At 52.4% G+C, this 21,642-nt stretch overlaps 1 protein-coding gene and 2 long non-coding RNA genes across 3 annotated transcripts in view; 2 read left to right on the top strand and 1 right to left on the bottom strand.

Annotated features, from left to right (window-relative positions):
- The window catches only part of LOC132437963 (uncharacterized), a 25,314-nt gene extending 13,595 nt beyond the window's left edge, over positions 1 to 11,719 (top strand). Inside the window, exon 3 of the long non-coding RNA XR_009522127.1 lies at positions 11,613 to 11,719. This is a non-coding gene — a long non-coding RNA (uncharacterized lncRNA). The remainder of the gene's footprint in view (positions 1 to 11,612) is intronic.
- Positions 10,800 to 21,642, bottom strand: part of SLX4 (SLX4 structure-specific endonuclease subunit) — a 19,967-nt gene continuing 9,124 nt past the window's right edge. Inside the window, exons 8-15 of the mRNA XM_060031634.1 lie at positions 20,900 to 21,140; positions 20,406 to 20,494; positions 19,364 to 19,510; positions 18,505 to 18,674; positions 15,283 to 17,552; positions 13,171 to 13,273; positions 12,200 to 12,616; positions 10,800 to 11,911 (exon numbers count right to left, since the gene is read on the bottom strand). Coding sequence (XP_059887617.1) covers positions 11,515 to 11,911; positions 12,200 to 12,616; positions 13,171 to 13,273; positions 15,283 to 17,552; positions 18,505 to 18,674; positions 19,364 to 19,510; positions 20,406 to 20,494; positions 20,900 to 21,140 — 3,834 coding nt within the window. The 3' untranslated portion in view covers positions 10,800 to 11,514. The remainder of the gene's footprint in view (positions 11,912 to 12,199; positions 12,617 to 13,170; positions 13,274 to 15,282; positions 17,553 to 18,504; positions 18,675 to 19,363; positions 19,511 to 20,405; positions 20,495 to 20,899; positions 21,141 to 21,642) is intronic.
- LOC132437962 (uncharacterized) lies at positions 12,585 to 14,498 on the top strand. Its single transcript, XR_009522126.1, has 3 exons — positions 12,585 to 12,657; positions 13,305 to 13,503; positions 13,912 to 14,498. It is a non-coding gene; the product is annotated as an uncharacterized lncRNA (long non-coding RNA).

Raw genomic sequence — 21,642 nt, forward strand, 5'->3', positions numbered from 1 at the left:
GGAATATCTTTTTTTGTCCTTTCATTTTCAACCTATTTGTGTCTTTGGATCTAAAGTTAGTCTCTCATAGACATCCTGTAGTTGGATCACGCAGTTTTCTCCATTCTGCCAATCTCTGTCTTTTGATTAGAGAGTTTAACCCATTTACGTTTAAAGTAATTGCTGATAAGAAGGGCCTTACTTCTGTCATTGTGCTATTTGTTTTTATTCTGCCTTATTACTTTCCCCCCTCATTTCTTGCATTACCGTCTTCTTTTGTATTTAGTTGATTTTTTGTACTGAAATGTTAAAATTCCTTTTTCATTTCCTTTTGTGTATATATTTTAGTTATTTTCTTTGTGGTTACCATGGGTTACATTTAATATCCTAAAGTTATAATACTCTAATTTAAATTTATACCAGCTTAACTTCAATAACAAACAAAAACTTTTCTCCTTTACAGCTCTGTCCCCACCCCTTTTGGTTGTTGATGTCACAGTATTACACCTTTATACATTGTGTGCCCCCCAAACATAAACTAATAATTAAAAAAATTCTTTAGTCTCATATTATGTAGAAAACAAAATTTGAAGTTACAAACCAAAGATATAGTAATATTAGCTTGTACACTAATAATTGGTTTTTTTCTTTAAATATAATAGTATCTTAAATCATGTAGAAAACAAAAAGTGCAGTTATAAACCATTGTTACTAGCGTTTATAATTGCCCATGTGTTGACTTTTGTTGAGATCTTTATTTCTCCATATGACTTTGAGTTACTACTGTCTAGTGCTCAGGACTCCCCTGAGCATTCTTGCAGGGAAGGTCATGGTCATGAACTCCCTCAGCTTTTGTTTATCTGGGAATGTCTTAATTTCTCCCTTAATTTTTTAAAAATAAATTTATTAATTTTATTATTTTATTTTATTTATTGTTTCTGACTGCATTGGGTCTTTGTTGCTGTGCGTGGGCTTTTCTCTTGTTGTGGCGAGTGGGGGCTACTCTTCTTTGCGGTTTGCAGGCTTCTCATTGTGGTGGCTTCTCTAGTTGAGGAGCATGAGCTCTAGATGCACGGGCTTCAGTAGTTGTGGCTCATGGGCTCTAGAGCGCAGGCTCAGTAGTTGTGGCTCACGGGCCTAGCTGCTCCGTGGCATGTGGGATCTTCCTGGACCAGGGATCAAACCCGTGTCCCCTGCACTGGCAGGCGGATTCTCAACCACTGTGCTACCAGGGAAGCCCCTCCCCTAATTTTGAAGGGCAGTTTTGCTGGATATAAGACTCCTGGTTGATAGGTTTTTTTCTTTGAGCAATTTGAATATGTCAGCCTACTCTTTCCTGGCCTCCAAAGTTTCTGATGAGAAGTCTGTTGATAATCTTATTGAGGATCCCTTGTGTGTGATGATTTTCTTCCTCTCTTGCTGATTTCAAGATTGTTTTTTGAAGGTTTGATTATAATGTGTGTCTTAGTTGCTCTGCAGCCTGTGGGATCTTCCCAGACCAGGGCTCGAACCCGTGTCCCCTGCATTGGCAGGCAGATTCTTAACCACTATGCCACCAGGGAAGCCCTACAATGTATTTTTGTGTGGGGAAAAAACTCAATGTGCAGAGGAGAATTATGATGGGATACCTTTATGTTTTAAAAAGAAAATAGGATACTGTTTTTGTCTGGCTAGAGATTAGCTGGAAATATTTGACAGTGGGATTGAGGAATTATTTCTTATTTTGTGAATTTTGATTGCTTAGATTTTGGTAACTAATGTGTATTGCTTCCCCTCATTTAAATAGATTACTTATAGAATTATAAAAGTAAAACATTAAAATCATTTAAATAATACAAAAGTAAGTAAAGTATATACCTCATTTCCACTCCCCAGGGGTGACCTCTTCTAGTTGATGGTTTTGTTTTTTTTTTAAGTAGGTGCTAGTGCAATAGGGCAAATAAAAGAAATAAAAGACATCAAGATTGGAAAAGGAAAGAATAAAACTGTCACTATTCACAGTTGACATGACTGTATACTTTGAAAATCCAAAAGAATCTACAATAGAACTATTAGAACTAATACATGAACTTAACAAGGTTTCTGGACACAAGATCAACACACAAAAAGATCAGTTATATTTCTACGTACTAGCAACACTCAAGTCAAAAGTAAAAATTTTAAATACCATTTAAAAAATCAAATATATAAGAATAAATCTAGGGACTTCCCTGGTGGTCCAGTGGCTAAGACTCCACGCTCCCAATGCAGGGGGCCTGGGTTTGATCCCTGGTCAGGGAACTAGATCCCACGTGCTGCAACTAAGAGTTCACATGCCGCAAATAAAGATCCCACGTGCTGCAACAAAGATTCTGCGTGCTGCACCTACGACCCAGCATAGCCAAATAAATAAATAAATATTAAAAAAAGAATAAATCTAGCAAAAAAATTTGCATGACCTCCACATTGAAAACTATGAAACAATACTAAGAGAAATTAAAGAAGACCTAAAGTAGGGATTTGCCATATTCGTGGATTGAAAGACTCAGTATTATTAAGATGATCTATAGATTGACATACCAATCAAAATCCCAGCAGGCTTTTTGGAGGGCAGTGGGGAGGGTGGAAATTGGTAAGCTGATTCTAAAACATAAACAAAAGACCCTGAAATAGACAAATAATCTTGAAGAAGAAGAACAAAGCCTGAGGACTTACACTACACAATATCAAGACTTAGTATAGAGCTATAGGTATTGGTACAAGGGCAGACAAATAGACCAGTGCACTAGAATAGACGGTCCAGAAACAGACCCACACATATATGGGCACCTGATTTATAACAAGGCCTCCAATGCAATTCAGTGGGCATTAAATTGTGCTGGCTAATGGGATATTCATATGGGAAAAGTGAACCCTGACCTCTACTTCACACCATACACAAAACATTAATTCAAGCTGGATCATAGATCTATCTAAATGTGAATGCTAACACAGTCAAGCCTTAGAAAAAATACAGGATAAAATATCTTTTTAGGGCTTCCCTGGTGGCGCAGTGATTGAGAGTCCGCCTGCTGATGCAGGGGACACGGGTTCGTGCCCTGGTCCGGGAAGATCCCACATGCCGCAGAGTGGCTGGGCCCATGAGCCATGGCCGCTGGGCCTGCACATCCAGAGCCTGTGCTCCGCAACAGGAGAGGCCATAACAGTGAGAGGCCCACATACCGCAAAAAAAAATATATATATATATCTTTTTGAACTTGGTCTACGTAAAGATTAAACAGAACACAAAAAGCACTAACCATGAAAGAAAAGAACAATATATTGAGATTCATTAAAATTAGGAATATCTGTTCATTAGAAGACAGCATTAAAAGGTGAAAAAGCAAACCATTGACTAGGAGACAACATCCCCAACACCTTAATCAATCAGTAAGAAACAGACATCTGATGATAAACTGAGCCAAAACTTGAAAGAATGTCACTGCAGAGAATATCATTAGTAATCAGAAAATGAAAATTAAGATCACTCTGGAAAAATGTTTGGTAATGATAAGACTAAATATGCATATTTCTGTGACCCAGTAATTTCCCTCCTGGGTATATACCCAACAGAAACGAGTGTTTATGTCCACCAAAACCCAGATCAGAATATTTATAGCAGCTTTATTCATAAACTCCAGAAGAGTGGAAACAACCAATGTCCATCAACAAAAGATTGAGATTTTTTTTGGAATGTTCATACAATCAAATCCTACATTATAAAGAAACAGAATAAGCTACTGATATCCTCGACACTATGGCTGAGTCTCGCAGACATTGTGAGTGAAAGAAGTCTGATGCAAAAGAGATACACTCTTGTGATTCCATTTGTAGGAAGTTTAAAGTCAGGCCAAACCAATCTGAAAAGATAGAAGTCAAAGTAGTAGTTACACTTGGAGGCGGTTCTGACTGGACGGGGCATGAGGGAGCCTTCTAGGGTGCTGTAAACTTCTATCTAATTTAATCTGGATGGTGTACACACAGGCATACACATATATAAAAATCCATTGAGCTCACTTTACTGTCTAAGTTATACCTCAATTTAGAGAACGTTATGCTAGCAGCTATCTAAAAGTTCAAATGTATGTAAACCAAAATGAAGCACTGTTACTGCAGCCTCTTAGTGCATGAGCTGGGACACTCAGGCCTCTGTCCTGCTCTCAGGGCAATGTCAGGGTGTGGCCCAGGGCTGGACACAGCCTCCTGCATAGGATGTCCAGGTACACCCACCAAGTAACAGACTATGCTTTGGTGGGGGTGGGGTGGTGGCCAGGAGTATGCAGGACCATGTTGAAGAAGGGCCAGGCTCAGTGCCTCTCAGCTCTGGCAGGACATTGTCTGGAGCACTAAATATTTTTTTAATTTAAAATTTTTATTGTGGTAAAATATACCTAACAAAATTTACTATTTTAACTATTTTTTAAGCATTCAATTCAGTGACATTAAGTACATTTACAATGTTGTGCAACCATCACCACCATCCACCTCTAGAACTTTTTCATCCTCCCAAATGGAAACTCTGTACTCATTAAGCACTGACTCCCCAGCCCCTGGTAACCACTTTCTGTTTATATGAATCTGACAACTCTAGGTACCTCATGTAAGTGGGATCACACAGTATTTGTCCCTTTGCATCTGGCCTCTTTGAGCATAATGTTTTCCAGGCTCATCCAAGTTGTAACAGGTACTAGAATTTCATTCCTTTTTAAGGCTGAATCATATTCCAGTTTATGGATGGACCACATTTTGTTTATTCATCCATTCGTCAATAGATATTGTACTTAGGTTGTTTCCACCTTTTGGCTCTTGTGAATAATGCTGCTGTGAACGTGGGAGTACAAATAGCAGTTCAAGGTTCTGCTTTCAACTCTTTTGGGTGTATACCCAGAAGTGGAATTGCTGGATTTTATGGTCATTCTATGGAGCGCTATTTTAAAAAAGCCACCGCTTAGCCCAACTGCGCAGAGATTTCACTGGTCTGGGGTAGAGCCCCTACATGGATGCATTTTAAAGCTACCCAGGTGATTCTAATGAGCAGCCAGAGTTGAGAACCACTGGGCCAGAGAGAGGCTAGGAAAGTGACAAAGAAGCGACTGCAGAAGGCGAGAGTGAGCAGGAGGAAGAGGCCGGCCTGAGTGTGCCTGGGAAGGTGGGAGGGCGAGCTCCTTGCCTCTGGGTCCTAGCAGCCACTCAGCAGTGGGGCCAACATTCCCTCCTGATCAGACACCCATCTTTCTTGCCCCACTGACCTCGCCTAGGGTTGCCAGATTTAGCAAATTAAGATACAGGACAGCCAGTGAAATTTGAATTTCAGACAAACAACAAATAATTCTTCTAGTATATCTTATGTACTACTTGGGACATACTTATACTTAAAAAAAACAAAACTCATTCTTTATCTGAGATTAAATATTAACAGGGTGTTCTGTTATCTGGCACCCCTACTCAGGCCCCACTCAGATAAGAGCCCCCCCAGCCTGGCCTTCACCTTTGGACACCTTGTCCCAACAAGAACAGAAGAGGAGACCCCAGCAGTTGGCCCAGGAGCCACACCATTCCCATGACCTCCCAGGGCCAGCAGTGGCTGAGGGTGGCTACCTGGCCACCTGTGTGGACAGCCCTGCTTACAGCCCCAGATGCCACCCTCACAGGGTGGAACCTACCACAGACTTCTGAGCAGGATGACATCCGGTGGCCACACATGCCACCAGGGACAGCCAGGTAGACCCTGCCCAGTGTAGACAGTCTCCGGTGAGCAGCAGGAAGCCTGAGAGCCCAGCTTAAAGGGAAGAAGACTGAGGGCGGGTGGGCCTTGGATTGCCTTGGGGGCTTTTAGGGCCAGAGGGCGGTCAGTCTGCAGAGGGTCTGTGCTGTAACGGGCAGGGCAAGGCCAGACACAGGACCGGGGTTCCACGGCCACCTCCCTGGAGTAGGGCTTCCCCGCTCCCATGCATCCTCCAGTGCTTCATCCATGGGGCAGGACACAGCTAAGGACCTGCGTGCCCTTGTGCTGGAATCACTCAGACCCTGTCCCTCAGGCTCCACAGCTGGGCTTCTGTCTCATCCCTGAGGCCCAGGCCCCGATTTCCTCATTGTCTCTGCCAACAAGGTCCAGCTTGTCCTATGCTATCCTTCCAGGGGCCCCAGTCCCGTCTGCCAGGCCTGTGTGAGAGCAACCGGCCTCTGCTCTGCCCACCTGCACTTGGTGACTGTGGGGCCTGCAGTGCTGCCCTCCCTCCTGGGCTGCCCGTGTCCCAGGCCACAGCTTCTCGGATGTTCCTGTCTCCTGACTCCCACCCCTGCCCCCCAGGGCCCGAGACTTCAGTTCTCAGCCCTTTTAGGTGGCCCCCCCAACCATGACCGCTGACCACCTGAGACCAAACAGCCTTTCCCAGAGGGAGGAAGCAGTGCCTTCACCGTGAGACACAGCTCTCCTAACTTCACTGCCCTGGAACCCTCTTGGGGACCGGGACAGGCTCAACCCTGGGGATCCTGGCACACCTGGGACAGAGGAGGAGGTGCCCAGCCTGCACCCCCACCTGGGAGCCAGCTGCAGGTTTCCCTGTAATGGCCAAGGGTGAGCCCTAGGGCTCAGGGAAAGCATGTGCGTCCTTTGAGGGGACAGGGAAAAACCCTGGGACCCAGGAGCCTGGCCACAGGGGAGGGCCCTATGACCAATAGCCACCCTGAACCAGCTCTATGGTGCCTCTTCTGAGAAAGCCTCTGTGATTACCGTCCCTCTCAGAATGATGAACCTCACCTCCATCCGAGGGTGCAGCTGGGAGAGGACCCTGGGGACTGCTCACCCAACATGAGGGTGACATTTATGGAGCAGGCACTGGGTGATAGACCCAACCCCACCTGCACCACCTCCCTTGGTCCTCAGGACCCTGGGCAGGTCTGGTATTGTCCCCTCCATCTTAAGGGAGGAAAGGGGATGCTAGGATAGTGCCCAGGTCTGCTGATTCCAAGTTTAACCACTGGGCTGCACTGCTCAACCTCACCTCTGCCTGCCTGCAGCACTTTCCAGCTACTTCCTGCTCCTCCTGTCCCATCATTGGTACCTGGGGTGCTAGGCTTTGTCGCCTTGGCCCATTGTGGGCTGTCCTTAGGCACCTGTTTGCTTATTTCACACCGTTATCTAGTCCTTCCCAGCAGCTCCTGGCACCCATGGGGACACCTTCCTGGAGTTGCCCCAGCCACCACTCCACAGAGTGGCTCAGGCCTTCAAAGTCATGGTCCTTTCTGCCAGCTGTCTCCTCTTTCTCCCCCATCCTGTACTGAGACAGTCTGGACTCAACTTACCTCCCGGGCCTCATTGCTCCAGGGATGCCAATGCTGGGGGGCCGAGGGCGTCCATCCCAGCGCTCCTGGGCTCAGCCCTGCTCCAGTGGACAGAGGCAGCTGGGTGGGTGTGAGGATGTCCTGGGAATCTCTGTGGCTGGTCAGCTGGTCCCCGAGCCGTCAGGATCTGTCCAGGGCAGGAGTGAAGCCCTGTCTGGAGGGATCAGGAGGTGATTACCGTGCAGGGCAGCAGGGCCGTGGCCTGCCAGCTCCCGCACTCCCCCGAGCCCACCGGCTGTCACGGCAGCCGGGGCTCCTCACCTCTTCCTGTGCTGGGCTCCACCTCAACCCTCCTTCCTGTCTGATTTCAAAAGCCAACAGCCTTACAGACAAATCAGTGAGCTGTAGCTGCCTCGGGCCAGCTCTCTGGCTTTGTCACCACCCTGTAAGTCAGAGGCAAGGGTGATGCCAGGGTCTTGTTTCAAGGACTGAGTGCCCCTGCAGACCTGATGCTCAGGGGAAAGTGGTCCAACCGAGGCCACAAAGGAAAACAGACTCACCATCAGCAGACCTTTGCTTTTTGGGGGGTGGTAGGGAAACCAGGCAAGCGTGGGGGCATTCAGTGACTTCCTTAAGGCCACACAGCAGGCAGCTGACCTCGCTGGGGCTGGAACTGCGTCCTGCCACTCTAGGCTGGCATGCTCTGATACGGTGTGTGGCCCTCCTCACCCCTTCTTCTAACCGCCCTTGCTTTCCTTCTCTCTAGCACCCAACAGGCACCTTTGCCCCAGCTGTACTCCACAGTGTCTTCCCAACTCAAGGGCCCCCAAGGCAGGTCAGCTGCACCTGAAACAGCAGAATGTGGCAGTTCACTCAGGCCCCTGGAGGTGGACCTCAGCACATGCGCTGCATTGATGGGGAAGGACACAGCCCAGAGTGAACAACATGAGAAAAGTTACAATAGAGGAAAAATACAGGACAGACTCTGGTGACAGGGAGCCATGGCCACCTCATGTGAAGCCACTGAGAGAAGCAGATGACGAGGTGGGAGCAAAGTGATGGGGCCTCAGATTTTCTCAGTGAGCAGGTGGGAGCCAGCAATGGTTGTAGAGCAGGAGAGTAGTAGGTTCAAGTGCATGTAGCAGCTTGTGTGTGAGGGGAGTTGGGAGGGGGCGGGGCATGTGCTTGTATTAGCCTGTCCTCAAGAGCCGCATGGGTGATGGAGGGGAGGGTACCAAGGCAGCAGATCAGAAGTGCTTCATAGAATGCCATGCTCCCATTCCCCCCTCACTCCCTCTGTCCTTCCATCAGCGCTCGCCAGGTGCTGGGGGGACACACGGTGGCTACCCTGGAGAAGCCTGCTGAGGCTTCAGGCAGGCAGAGTGCAGACTGGCGGCTGCAGCCCTGGCCAGAGGTGCAGCGAAGGCATTTGAGAGCAGGCCGCCCACAGGATGTTGGAAACCACAGGGGCCAGGTGGGTATCTGTCACATGACAGAGGCCAGGAGGCCCCTCTGCTCCTCCCTCCACGGCTCAGGGTCGATGGATCCTGAGCACAAAAGGAAACAGCATCCTCTGTGGGGAATCTCAGGGCACCCCTGAGTCAGCACTGCCCCCCACCTTTCCTCCCCACCTAGAAGGGATGTCCCATGGCTGGGTAGGGCTGGGCCCCAGGCTCCCTCTGCTGGCTCCTCTAAGAAGTTCGGGGCCTTCTCCTGACTCTCCCGGGGGTTTTCATACGTTTGGGGTGAGGTCTCCCATGCTCGTTCTCACTCTGGGGCTTTCTATCCACCCAGAGTTGTGGTCAGCTGGGCAGGCCCTTCCCAGCTCAGCGAAAACCTGAGGCTTCCTGCCTGCATGGGCCTCTCTGGGGTTGTGCAGACTGCAAGGCCCCCTTGCTGGGGCCCTGCTCAAGCTGGGCTGTGGCTGTCCTTTGATTGCCTTGAGTGACCATGTCCAGGCCGAGGCCAAGCCACAGGAAGCGGGACCGGCCCAGGAGGTCACATCACAGTGAAGCGTGGGTGTCTCTTCGTTTTCGCTGATGGGTGAATGTTCCGCTGCCCTGGAGCTCAGCGCATGTTCTTCCTATGCTGAGTCCCTGTGGCGACTGTCAGAGCTTCTGCACAGGAACGCCTGTGCCTGCTGCCCACCACGAGGCCATGGCCGCTGGCTCCTCCAGGCTCCCTGTGGGTGCTGGGAGAGGGCAGCTCATCATTAGCTCCTTTTCAACCAGTTAGCTGGACCTAATTCTCTAGTTCCTGAGTCAGGTTTAAACCCTCTGTAAAGGTCATGCTTTCCCGGGTGCCGCCTTCTCTGGCTGTGGTGGTTTCTTTTCTTAGTGGCTGGTTTAACCCTCTTTCCTTGCTTTTGCACTGGCCGAGCCATGGCCAAGCCAACTGCTGACCCCTGCTGGCCTCTGGGGACACGCTGCACAGACCTGACGGGCCAAGGTCTTCAGTCCCCAGGCCCACCTTCCCTCCCTTTACCTGCTGGTGGCTTTTTATCAACTTTAACCCCTCCCCCAAAACCTCCTTTTCCACCTGGAGTTGGTAGCGTTCTCCGAGTCAGGACACTGTCCGAGGAGTGAGGCTCCCAGGCCTCCCCCGAGGGAGTGCACCCGAAGCTGCATGGTCTCCCCTGCGAGCCAGTGAGCAGGGTAAGGACCCTGGGTCGGCTCCCTCCTTCCTAACTCCACTTCATTTCCCTGACACAGCCCATACTCAGGAGGGGGCATCAAGCCCTTCATACAAGAAATGCATGGTAGCTTCTAGAACAGGCCAGGCTCCATCTTCAGTCTGATCAAAGTGGTGTGATCTGAGCCGAGCTTCCCTCTAGCCGTCTGCCCTTGGGCAGCAGACACGGGGAAGGCTGGGTCCCCTCCGCCTGGTCACAAATCAGGAAACACAGTATGTGTTCAAGAAGCCCCATTTCGCCTCCCTGAATGCTGCACGCTGCTGAGGCCCAGTTCACAAACCCCCTCTTCCAGGAAGCTGTCCCTTTGGGCCATCTGAGCACTGACCCTCGCAGCTGGCACAGAGGAGAGGCCAGTCTGTCTTCTCCACTAGATGACCAGAAGTGCCGGCCTGTTCCCTTTTCTCCACAGGGCCCAGCACACAGGCCAGAGCAGGCTTCATAAACTCATCCTGTTAAAATGCAGATTCTGACTCAGTGGGTATGGGCGGCCCAAGCCTGCATGTAACAAACCCCGGGCAATGCTGCTGGGCCTCGGCCTCTCCTGGATCATCGAGGGTGGGAGCTCAGCGCCTGCTGAGGGCTCTTAACTGTAGGCGTGTGGGGTTTGGGGTGGGGGCGCAAATGTGTAGATGAATGAGTACCTAAGAACCAGAGGAATGAGCAGCAGCAGGCCTGGGCTCCGCCTTGAGATGGAGAACAGGCACAGGCCTTCGGCAGACACGGGTGTGGGGGCAGCAGGGGCACTGTGGGTCCCCTCCCCACGGCCCGTTTCCCTCGTTATTTTCTAGAGTACAGTATCCAGAAGGTTTCTATAAAGGCTTTTTGTTTTTATTGCACGATATAAAACGAACTGCACTGTATTTAAAACAGACAAGACGTTCACAGGGACATAGAGACCCAAACTTTTCTTCTTTTCCAGCCCTCACCTGCACTCCACAGGCGGCTACAACACATACTGGTGGAACCAGTTAACAAAGAACATGCTTATTTGGGGGGCTTCAGAGCTGTACTGGGCCTTCTGTACTGTCCAATTCAAAGACTGCTGGTGACAATGACAGGTGTCTGGGCAGGACAGCTGGGCCAGCAGAGCACCTGGGGCCTGGCAGTTGAGGGCCTGTGGACAGCTGGTCTGCTGGTGGAGGCTGGGATTACAGCCCAAGTGCTGAGAAGGAAGACATGGGCAGGGGCAGCCTGGACCCAGACATCCACCTCAGGACACGGACACCTGTGACTGGTGGGCAAAGAGAGTGGAAAACGCAGCTGAATCAGGCCTTGCCCTGGCCAGCTGGCAGTGGCCCACCCCCTTCTGAAACACATGGGGCCCAAGGGGGTTAAAGGGAGACAAACTGTGGGCACCAATGGAGGGAGGGGCCAGGGCCCCTAAATCTAGCAGATGACACACTCCAAAGGCCACTCTAGGATATGAGGTCAAGAGGAAGCCGATCTGGGTTGGTGCTGCCGTTATTCACAGGGGGAGCGGTGTGGTCAGAAAGCTCAGAAACACTGTGGGGGCCTGGCTGGCTGACGGGGGCTGCAGACCCTCACAGGCTGCTGATGGCCTGGGGTTGGGGGCGGGGGACAGGCCCGCGGGTTCTGACCCCCGTCTTCTTGCTCATGGGCTGCCGTCTCTTCCTCACAGGCTTCGCCTTGCGGGCGGCAGCTGTGGTGAAGGTGATGCACTGGGTGTCCAGGAAGTCCAGCAGCTTCCCCGTGGCCACATGGATGCCTTGATGTTTCAGCTCGGCCTGTAGCTCTGCCAGCTCCAAGGGCTGGTACAGCAGGACCTTGCGGTAGAGGGCTGGCTTGGAGCAGATATAATGCCTCACGGCCTCCTCTGTGGCCGCTACCTGGATGGCCGCCTGTGAAGCACTGACACCCTCCTCGTCCTCCTCATCTTCTCCTGCAGACTCCAAGGCTGCTCCAAAGTCACAGGAAGAACTGAAAAGAACCAGACAGTAACACCTAGCAACACCCCTTCTTTCCGGCCTCCACCCCGAGACCAGGAGCCTCTTTGAGGGAAGGAGTGTGTTTCTTTGTCCCCTGCGGAGCCCGGCACATGGACGACCCCCAGGGCAGTAGGAAGCCCCAGGCTGCTGTGTCCCTGGCACTCTAGCTGCAGGCCTGAGCGGGATCGCACCCTCAGCCAGAATCTAATGCCGAGGGCAGCTGTGCTAGGCTGGCCCTGCTTGTGAGAGAGGATGTGGCCCTGTCCTTCCATCTGGTTACCTTTGTGAGCTGCAGGAGCTGTCACTGCTGTCTACAGAGGTGGCCATGGATTCCTGGGAGGCTGGTAGCTGGGTGTCACCATCAGGGCCTGGAGGGCCCTCCTTGGCTGGTGACGTGCTCAGGGCAGGGACCCTTCCACCAGGCTGTGTCTTTTGATGTTGGGGGCCCTTGGTCTTAGCAGGTCCCTTGGACCTTTGGGGAACGGAGCCAGAAGTGGCCTCCAGCTGGGTGTGGCCAGCTGCCCTTGAAGCCTTAGAGGTCTTGGTGGTGTAAGTCTGGCTGCAAGGAGCCTCCAAGGGCACCTGTGAGGACTGGCTCTCTTCCTCAGAGTCTGACTCCAGTATCTGGTGAGTGTACTGGAATATCTCCTTCAGTTTCAGGACCATTTGGCGTTTGGGCAGAGGGCGGACCCCAAACCTGAATGGGAAAACAGATGAACGTCAGCGAAGAGCAAACAGGTATTAACTAATTAAACTAGTGGCTTTATGTAACTGAATCTTAAATGCCTGACTTAAGAGCATTCAGAGGTCGGTATCTATCCCGCATACCCACTGAGCTGACTCAGGAATATTCCAGAAAGGCCATTCCCCCTGAGTTCTGAGTGGTGGTGGTAGCAGTGACCTCCCCAGTGTCCAAGGCAAACAGCAGAATTCATTGGAGTGTGAGTTTTGATGTTCTTTTAAAAAATCAGCTCTCCCTCCTCAAACTGTTAAGGCAAGAGTACCATTCCCATCCACATGGCACATGGAGACCTGCCACCTGATGGGTGACCTGGAGGAGTGTCATTTCTTGGCCCTAAGTCACCTGGGGAACAGTATGTGGAGAGCTGGGAGTCACGCACGCCCCCCCACCAGCCAGAGGCTCCTGCCACCAGAGCCGAGGGTGCTGTTCTGCTCCCCACTTCACTAAGCCTGGACATAGGTGCAGGAGGGAGGGTCTGCTCAGAGCAAGCTTTCCAGAACAACACCAACCTGTCCAGTTCTTTCTTCAGCACTGGGGTCTCCATGATGGAATACCTTGGCATTGGGGTTATGGGCACTTTGGGGGGCAAGTTCTTCTTCCGGTTAGCACCTTCTGGGTAGAACAAAAGAAACATACGTTTCAGCACGAGGGCCCTGGATTTGCCTCTTCTGACCCTGATAGTGTCACTTAGAGAAGTGCTGCCCTCGCTCCAGGACAGCAGGGATGTCCACCTTTCACTGTTTGACTCTGGAGTCACATCTTCCCATTGGAAAGCATCACACAGCACGCGGTGAGGGCCACGGGCTTATGTGGTGCTGATGCTGTGAAGAGCTCGAAAGCAGGTAGGCAGTTGCCAGGGGCTGGGGTGAAGGGGCAGTGGGGCGACTGCTAATGGGATGGGATTTATTTTGGGGTGATGAAAACCTCCTGGAATTAGACAGTTGTAGAATACTGTACTAAAAAGCCATTGAATAGTACATTTGAAAGGGTGAATTTTATGATATGTGAATAACATCTCAATAATGCTGTTATTAAAAAAAATCAGTATTTTAAAGACAACTTAGGGACAACTTAAGTACATCTGGACTTTGGTTCTTATCCTGTTTATGAGCATGGAGTCCTTTGAGATGCCAATGAAAACAACAGGATCTGTCTTGTGAAAAATGCACAAGATTCTTTATATCATTTCAGAGAGTTTGTGACCCTCATGAATCTCCCCTCAGATTCTGACTAAGGTCCCCTGGTCTCAGGTCTCCTGCAGCGGTTCTCACACACCACCTCGGAACCTGTTAGAAATGCAAAATCTTGGTTACACAGCAGACCTCCTGAAGCAGCAGCTCTGGGGTAGAGACCGGCCACGTGTGTTTTAAGAAGCTCTGCAGGCAATTCTGACGCCCACTCAAGGCTGAAAGCACTGGTTAGTGATGCCCAGCTGGTCTAAGATTTTAGGGGGACATGAAATGGCAGGACACAGGCAGATGCTCTGCCCATAGGCTCTGCTTCCCTGTCACCAGTCACGGCTCAGTGTCGCCTGGTCCCTTCCCAGACTCTCCCTGGATCAGTCCAGCTGGAGGGGATAGCGGTGGGGCAGCAGCACCTCAAGGGGCCGAAACCAACACCGGGGGCCTTGATTTTCCCCTGTGACTGAAATGAGCTGGGAAGTGGGGTCCCTCCACCAGTGGGGCCGATAAGGCTCACAGCAGACCTCCCACACTCACCCCATCTGGTCTTTTAATTGAGATGAAATTCACGTAACAAAATTTTAAAGTGAACAGTAGCACTTAGCACATTCAGTGTTGTGCAACCACCACATCTTTCTAGTTCTAAAACATTTCATCCCCCAAAGAAAGTTCCATGCTCGTCACTCCCTGTTCTCCTCCCCCCAAGCCCCTGGTGATCACTCATCTACTTTCTGTCTCTATGGCTTTGTCCATCTGAATGTTTCATATAAAAGGAATCATATAATACGTGGTGGCCTTTTGTGTCTGGCTTCTTTCACTGAGCAGCATGTTTTCAAGGTTCATTCTGCTGTATCTGTGTCAGTGCTTTATTCCTTCATATGGCTGAATAATATTCCACTGTATGTATGTATGGACCACATTTCTTTATCCACTTATCAGCTGATGGACATTTGGGTTGTTTCCACCTTTTGGCTGTTGTGAATATTGCTGCTGTGAACATTTGTGTACAGGAGTCCTGACCTCAAATCCTTTGAATGTATACGTAGGAGTGGAATTGCCTGGTGGTAATGGCAATTCTGTGTTTGACTACTTGAGGAACCACACGTTTGCTCTTAAGGTGCACCTGAGGTGCCTATCACAGCCTCTCGGGAGGTGCTGGTCCACTATTCTGGAGCGGAGCCACAGACAGGGATCTTGAACAAGTACCCAGGCGAGCCACAGGATCCAGGCAGGTTTAGGAAGCCCTGACTTACTGGCTAAGGAGTATATGTTTGACAGCAGGCCGATCCTCCCCAACCGTGGAGTGGGGTCAGGCAGGCAAGGGGAGGGCTGGCCACGGGTCAGCAGGCCCTTTAGCATCACTGCCCCGCGCTGTCGTTACGACCCTCCACGCCCCTTAGTGTAAAACAGTGTAAAAGATAACACCCTCCCATTACTCACTTGGCGTCTGTAACTCTTGCAGTTTCTGGGCTCCATCCGCGCTCGGTGTCTGGGGCAGAGGAGGAGCCTCTGGGGGCTTCTGTTCTTCTCCATCCCAATCCTCCCACAGAGCTGAGTTCAGAAAGCTCAGCCTGCTGCTCCCAGGGGAGCTGGCCCCAGGGGATTTCTCTTGAGGCTTCCTCTGGCCAGTGCAGCTTCCTCGGATGGGGGTGGTGCCCAGCAGTGCTGGGGAGCGGCAGTCACCGCTGTCCGGGGCTCCCTCCACCCTACTGCCAGGGCTACTGGTGCTCAGGGGGCCGGTCCACTCGAGGTTCAGGTGGTCGATCGGAATTGGTGAGAGGGGCTCCACGTGCCAACACCAATTGTCGGCTGGAATCGGGGGGTCACTATCCGGCAGGGGGATGTTGCTCGCCTTCCGGGAGGCTACCTCCTGCTCCTCCTCACTGTCCTCAACCTCCACCACTTCACTCGCAGTGGCCTGAACCCCTGGGCTTGGCGCAGGCGGCGGGTGCCTCTGGAACTGCCCAGTGAGGTCAGCGAGGCCTCCTGAGCCGGGACGGGGAGCCAGAGGAGAAAAGTACTGGTGGCATCTGGGGTGGGGACTGGACGGGCTTCTGCAGACCTGCCTTCTGCTGTTAGGGCTTCCGGGAGCGATGGGGCCCAGGAGTGAGGATGATGTCTGAGGCACGATGACCGAAAACTTACTCATGGCTTCCAGTTCACCCCTGTTCTCTAACAGGGCCCTGGGCTTGGGCTGAGCCAGTGGGTCTGCTGAAGGCCTGGACCTGAGGCCTGTGATTTGGGTCTGCGATGAACAGTCGCGGCTTCTGCTAGCCAGTGGGGTGGCAGGCACCAGCCACGAGGTATCTGTCGTGCTGTCCTCGTCGCCACTGATCTTGGGGTCGCAGAACAGTTGGGGGGTCCCTCTGCCCCCGACAGAGCCCCGGTTCCCCAGCGGTCCCTCCACCTCCTGCTGTAGCGTGGGCTCTCTTCCTGGTGGGCTTTGGGAAGGTTCCTGCTCTGCATCGAGGTCGATGATGGAAAACAGCTCAGAGGACTTGGTGCTAACTTCAAGAACTTTCCTTTCTTCCGAGGGACCATTCAAACCTGACTTTATTTTGATTTGTTCCAGCTCCAGCTCTTCATCTGAATCCAATAAAAGGATAACCTCATCTTCTCTGTTCACGCTGGATGGAGAGTTCTGAGACCTGGCACTCAAGCAGCCAGGTTCTGACTGGGTTAGATCCATGGGTGGTGACTTTTCTGGGGAGATCAGGACCCCTTTATCTCTGTGTTCCAGCACAGAACTACACTCCTTGTCTTTCTGGCCTGGATCCTTATGTGACATAGGAAGGCTTCTGGCCCTCTTTGGCTTCAGTGATGAGTTCTGGGAGGCCACCCTGGAAGCTGTGCCCTGCAACTGGGGTGTTGGCAGGGACAGGCCACTGGTGTGACGAGAACGAAGATGTGGCCCGCAGGGACTCCTGCCTTGATGGGGCTGTGATGGGAAGAAGGGTGAGTGTGAGGGAGGTGCCTGCTGGCGAGCAGGGGGATGGGAACTCTCTATCTCCCTTTCCCATACGGTGCAGTTTCCTTCCTTGCGATCACTTGTCATCTGGGAGGGTTCAGGGTATCCGGCTTGAGGCGATGAAAAGGACTGTTCATCATCATCAACATCAACTGAGCACAAAAAGGTGCTTTCCTGCTTCTCTGCCTGACCCCGGGCAGGGCTGGAAGAGTAGGGAAGAGCCAGTGCTTCCTCTGGGGACTCTGCGTTCTCCTCCCTGTCCAAACCCCGGTCCCCGGGGGACAGGAGCGTGGACTGTCTCATGTTTTTCCATTTGTCTGGGGCCTTATCTCTTCCTTGCCCAGATGATTCCATCTGCTCTGCATTTTCTGACTGTTCTTTATTGTGAAGGCTTGTGAGGATTCCCTCAGAAACTGGACCGTCCTCCCTGAGCTGGTCAGCTTCTTCCTCCATCGCTGGAGCTTTCTCCCACTGGAGCAGCTTTCGCTGAGTAGCTGCAAATTCATAAATTTCTTCCATCTCTGCCTCATTCACCTTTTCTCTGTCTTCTTCTCGGCCCTCGGATTTCAGCAGAGCCTCTGCTTCCTCCTCCTCACCCCGCCACACCGACCGCAGGAGTTCTTGGAAAGTCTCCACTCTGCTTTCACAATCCTCGTCTTCCTGCTCCTTCTGCTGTCCACCCTCTGCATCCATCAGGACGGGCACCTGTTCACACAGGTGAACAAGCTCAGTCACGCCAAACCTGCAATGGGAAAGCCATGCGTCACCCCACCCTGCGCAGAGGCGGCAGCTGGGTGTCCAGGTGTGGGAGGCTTGGGGCAGGAGCCCTCACGGGGAGGACGGCCATGACTCACCCTGGCCTTTCCCCTGCTCCCCTACGGAGACGGTTCCCGTGCTCATGCCCAGCTATGCCCCAGGCTGCTCAGTTCTAGAAACAGAGCCTTCAAGGAGGGCCACTAACCCTGCTGTGCAGGCCCAAGTGCAGGCTGAGGGGCGATGGCAGGGATGGGTGGTGCTGTGACCGGGAGAGCACCCAAAGCGCTGTGACTGATGCAAACCGGGACACCCAAACCTGTCACGGGTCAGCCAGGCCTAGGGCCACACCAGCCTGCCACCTGCTTGACGGCTCTGTGGTCTAATTGGTACCTTTGAAACTCCAGAGGCTGAGCCCATCCTTCCCAATAATGCACCTGAGAAATGAACAAGGTTTCATCCCAGAGGCCGTCGAGGCTTATCAGGAAGTAAAACACCTATTTTTGCTGAGCTACCTGCCACCTCTCCTGAGATACTGGTGTGGACAAACCAGGTAGGTGCAAATTCATGGGAGTTAGATCAAGCATCCTACTCACTTCCATTTTCTGGGACTTGGGAAAGGACAGCTGTTGTTCAGCTTTGGTGGCAGAACCACCAAGGAGTGGCAGTGTTTGGGGGCTGAGGTTGGGACCACCCTCTCATCACGCCCAGGGATCGAAAGCCACGAGGCCCTCCTCAGCCGGCACTTGGCTCTCCTGCAAGTGTCCATTCTGGCCAGGCTTCCAGTCAATACACCCCGTTCAAGGTCACCACCGGGTATAAACGGGGGATTAAAAGGTACAGGAAGGACTCAGCCCTGACCTTCCCACGGGCCACCAACCAGATAATCCTTGTCAGTTAATGTCAAAAGCTGTGAAGTAAATGGGAAGAACAATCCGGACCTGTGGGCCAGAGAGCTCAGGTCAGGGGCCAGGTGGGGAGTAAGGGCAGTGTCCGCAGCATAGAGGTAACGCAGGAACACCCGGGCGGCCTCAGCGCTGACGTCACTCAGCAGAACGCGCTGGGTCCTCATGTCACCATCTTCTATTGCAAAGAAGCCTTCACTGTTTACCTGAGGGAGAAACGCATGCAGAAGAGTTACTGATCGGACAGTCGTGACTTGGGGCAAAACAGACCTCAGGGAGGTTCTGGGAGCCTCTGAGCTTGTCCCAGGACAGGTATTAGCCAGTGTCGCTCCATTTAGTTGGCCAGGAATTCTGCAGGTTAGGCCACAAAACTTGTCTGTTTCCAAAATCAAGTCAGTGATAGATGCTCAAGAACCCAGTCAGTCCCCTCTTGACAGGCATATCAAAGGCACTAGAACTTTCTGACGAGACTGACAGCAGTTTCTGGGATTCCTGCAATGCGATGTTCAAGTCAAATGCACAATGGCACAGAAATGTCGCAGTAGCTCGAGCTTAACAAGGTTGATTATAACACTTTACAATTATGCAAATAGAGGAAAAGGAAACAATTCTGGGGAGAAAAGGATATTTATTCAACAGAACAAGAAATCTGATATTTCCCAAAGCTCATCTCCTCATAGAGCTTCCTGACCTCAAACCTGTCTTCTCCATGGAAGCATAACCTTGATGGCAACAGAGGAAGAACATTCCAGGGCAGTGGGAGGAGAGCCGGGGTTGGGGGAGGAAAGGGGGCAGGAAGACAGAGGGAGAGGCAGGGCACAGAGGGAAGAAGAGGGGAGGAGGGAGAGGAGGGGGGAGGGAAGGGGGTGGGGAGGCAGCTTGACCGCACACTTACGTGCTGCATGAGAAGTGGGCATCGGGCATAGAGCACAAACTTGTGGGCATAAAGCACCTCCCCACCGTCCATCTGAAACTGGACGTCGCTGAGGTGTGGGTTGTTGACCATGGCACCGAAGTCGGCCACCAGCAAACCGAGGGCGAGCTGAAATGAGAGGGGGAGGGCGGCCACTGCCACCTGTCACCCACCTAACTGTGCAGGCCCAACTGACGGGGTGCAGGTGGCCAGTCAGGGCCTCGTGCTGCTCCCCACAAGGTCCAATGTTGGGCTCCACCTTTAAGTTACCTTTAGGCCCTCAGGGACACAGAACAGCAAAACCCAGTCCTTTCTAAAAATCTCCATCACACCTAATTCCCTGGCCTAAATGGGAGCCCCAGCCCATGGAGAGGTGTGCTTGACGGCAGCATCAGCACCTGCTGAGGGCTCCATGGGCCAGGCGGTGTGCGGCCCCACAGGAAGCTACCAGCCTAGCCTGCCGTGACAGATGGGACCTGAGCCCAAGCAGTTACAGGGCAGGCCGAGGAGCTCTGTGTCCCTCTCTGACACGTGCCACGTCTCTAGGGAGACCTTGGTGAGAAGTGCTTGGCTGATACCAATGCACTCACGGGATGACACCCACCCTAAGGAAAACCCAGCTTCTAACCCAATTCGTCACCAACACAGAACACAAACTATTAGCTGGAGGCCTCCAGGACTCACACATGAGGGCACAGCAAGTCCTGAACGAGTGAATGGAACTTTGAGAGATGGATGCACAGAGCCGTCGGCTGAAGTGAGGCACCCTCACCGAGCAGGGGTGCTCCCCAGGCCCCAGGACAGAGCAGGCTCCCAGGGCCAGGCTACTGAGGTGCCCCAGGGTTCAGCAACAAAAGGGACAACTGCCTCATGGCAAAGACCCGCTCAGTTCAAAGCCCGTCAAGGGGATCAGTGGACTCGAGCAGGGGCCTGGAGGCTGGCAGTGAGCTGGCAGCACTGAACACACAACAAGCCCTTCGGCCAAGACCATGGATGGAGCCGGGACAGGGCCAGACATTCTTACCGAAGCCTGGCTGCTCCTCTCCGGGCACTTCTCCTTGTCTGGCAGGACAAACCCAGTCAGTGGAAGGCTGCTGGGCGACAAGTCCATTCCTGAGAGGAGGATTCGCAGGTTAAAAGAACAGCACCTCCTGGCAACATCAACCACCAGGGAAAGAGCATCACCTGGGCTGACCCGAGGACGTCTTTATGGAAAACGAACTGCCCACAGACCACCTGCACCACCACCCCCTCCCAACAGAGAGGGACTCGGGAGAGAAAGAGCTGAAATCAGCCCTCATGACCACTCGTTCTGGCAAAAGGCTCTGTCCTTGGTCAAAGTTGAAGGAAGACTGTGACAAACTCACCTAAATCACATTTACCTTTGAGGAAAAATGAAAGCACCTAGTGAGACTACATTCTCCCTGTCACATGGGGATAAGCCTGGCAACATCGGATCTGAGCAGCTCTCACTGCCCTGGTCCCAGGGAGAATAGGCCCCAGTGGCCAGTGTCTCACCTGTGGCCCCTCCTGAGCCGGCCGGGCCCCCACTGCAGGGCCACGGGCTGGCGCTCAGCCCCTCTCCTGCCAAGTCCAGGAGGTCCTGCAGGGCCTGATGCTCCCTCTGGCTGGCGGAGGGCGCTGGGCTCAGGGGGCTATGGCCCACAGGGCGGGTGCCATGGACGGCGAGGGGTGTTTGCATGCCAGGCTCTGGCTTCTCAGGCAGCTCCAGTGGCAGTGTGGGCTCCTGTGTGAGGCCCTGAAAGAAGTGGGAGAGCCAGAGTGAGCGTGCGGCCACCACAGCAGGCTCCCCAAGGGTGTGAGCCCCAGCCCAGAGCGACCCTGGGAAGCTTGTCACCATTGCCACCTGTCAGCAGGCTCATCTGTCACGGCAGAGGCCATGCCTGTGGCCTCCACATCTGCAGAAGGGTTCCCAGGGCCCCCGCCCTCCTAGTATCGTCTGAATTGCTTCAAGCGGGTGAGTACCAATTCCAGACACCTGCATAGGCCAGTCTGGTTCCTGCCCCCCATCACAAGCAGGTCATACGCGGTCCGGGAGAAGGCCCTGGGACTCTGCATTTTAAACTCTCCAGGAACATAACACACTTGGGAGCCAGTGGTCTCCCTGTTCCTACCAGGGGAACCATCTGGTTGCTGCAAAGAAAACACGCTAGACCACACACGATGCTCCTTGGCTTCCCCCCCCCCATCTTCCTCCAACTTTCTGCCGCCACCCTCTCTCCTGAGCCCACCCGTGCCAG

Source organism: Delphinus delphis, chromosome 15 (assembly GCF_949987515.2).
Source record: "Delphinus delphis chromosome 15, mDelDel1.2, whole genome shotgun sequence".
NCBI classification, from domain to species: domain Eukaryota; kingdom Metazoa; phylum Chordata; class Mammalia; order Artiodactyla; family Delphinidae; genus Delphinus; species Delphinus delphis.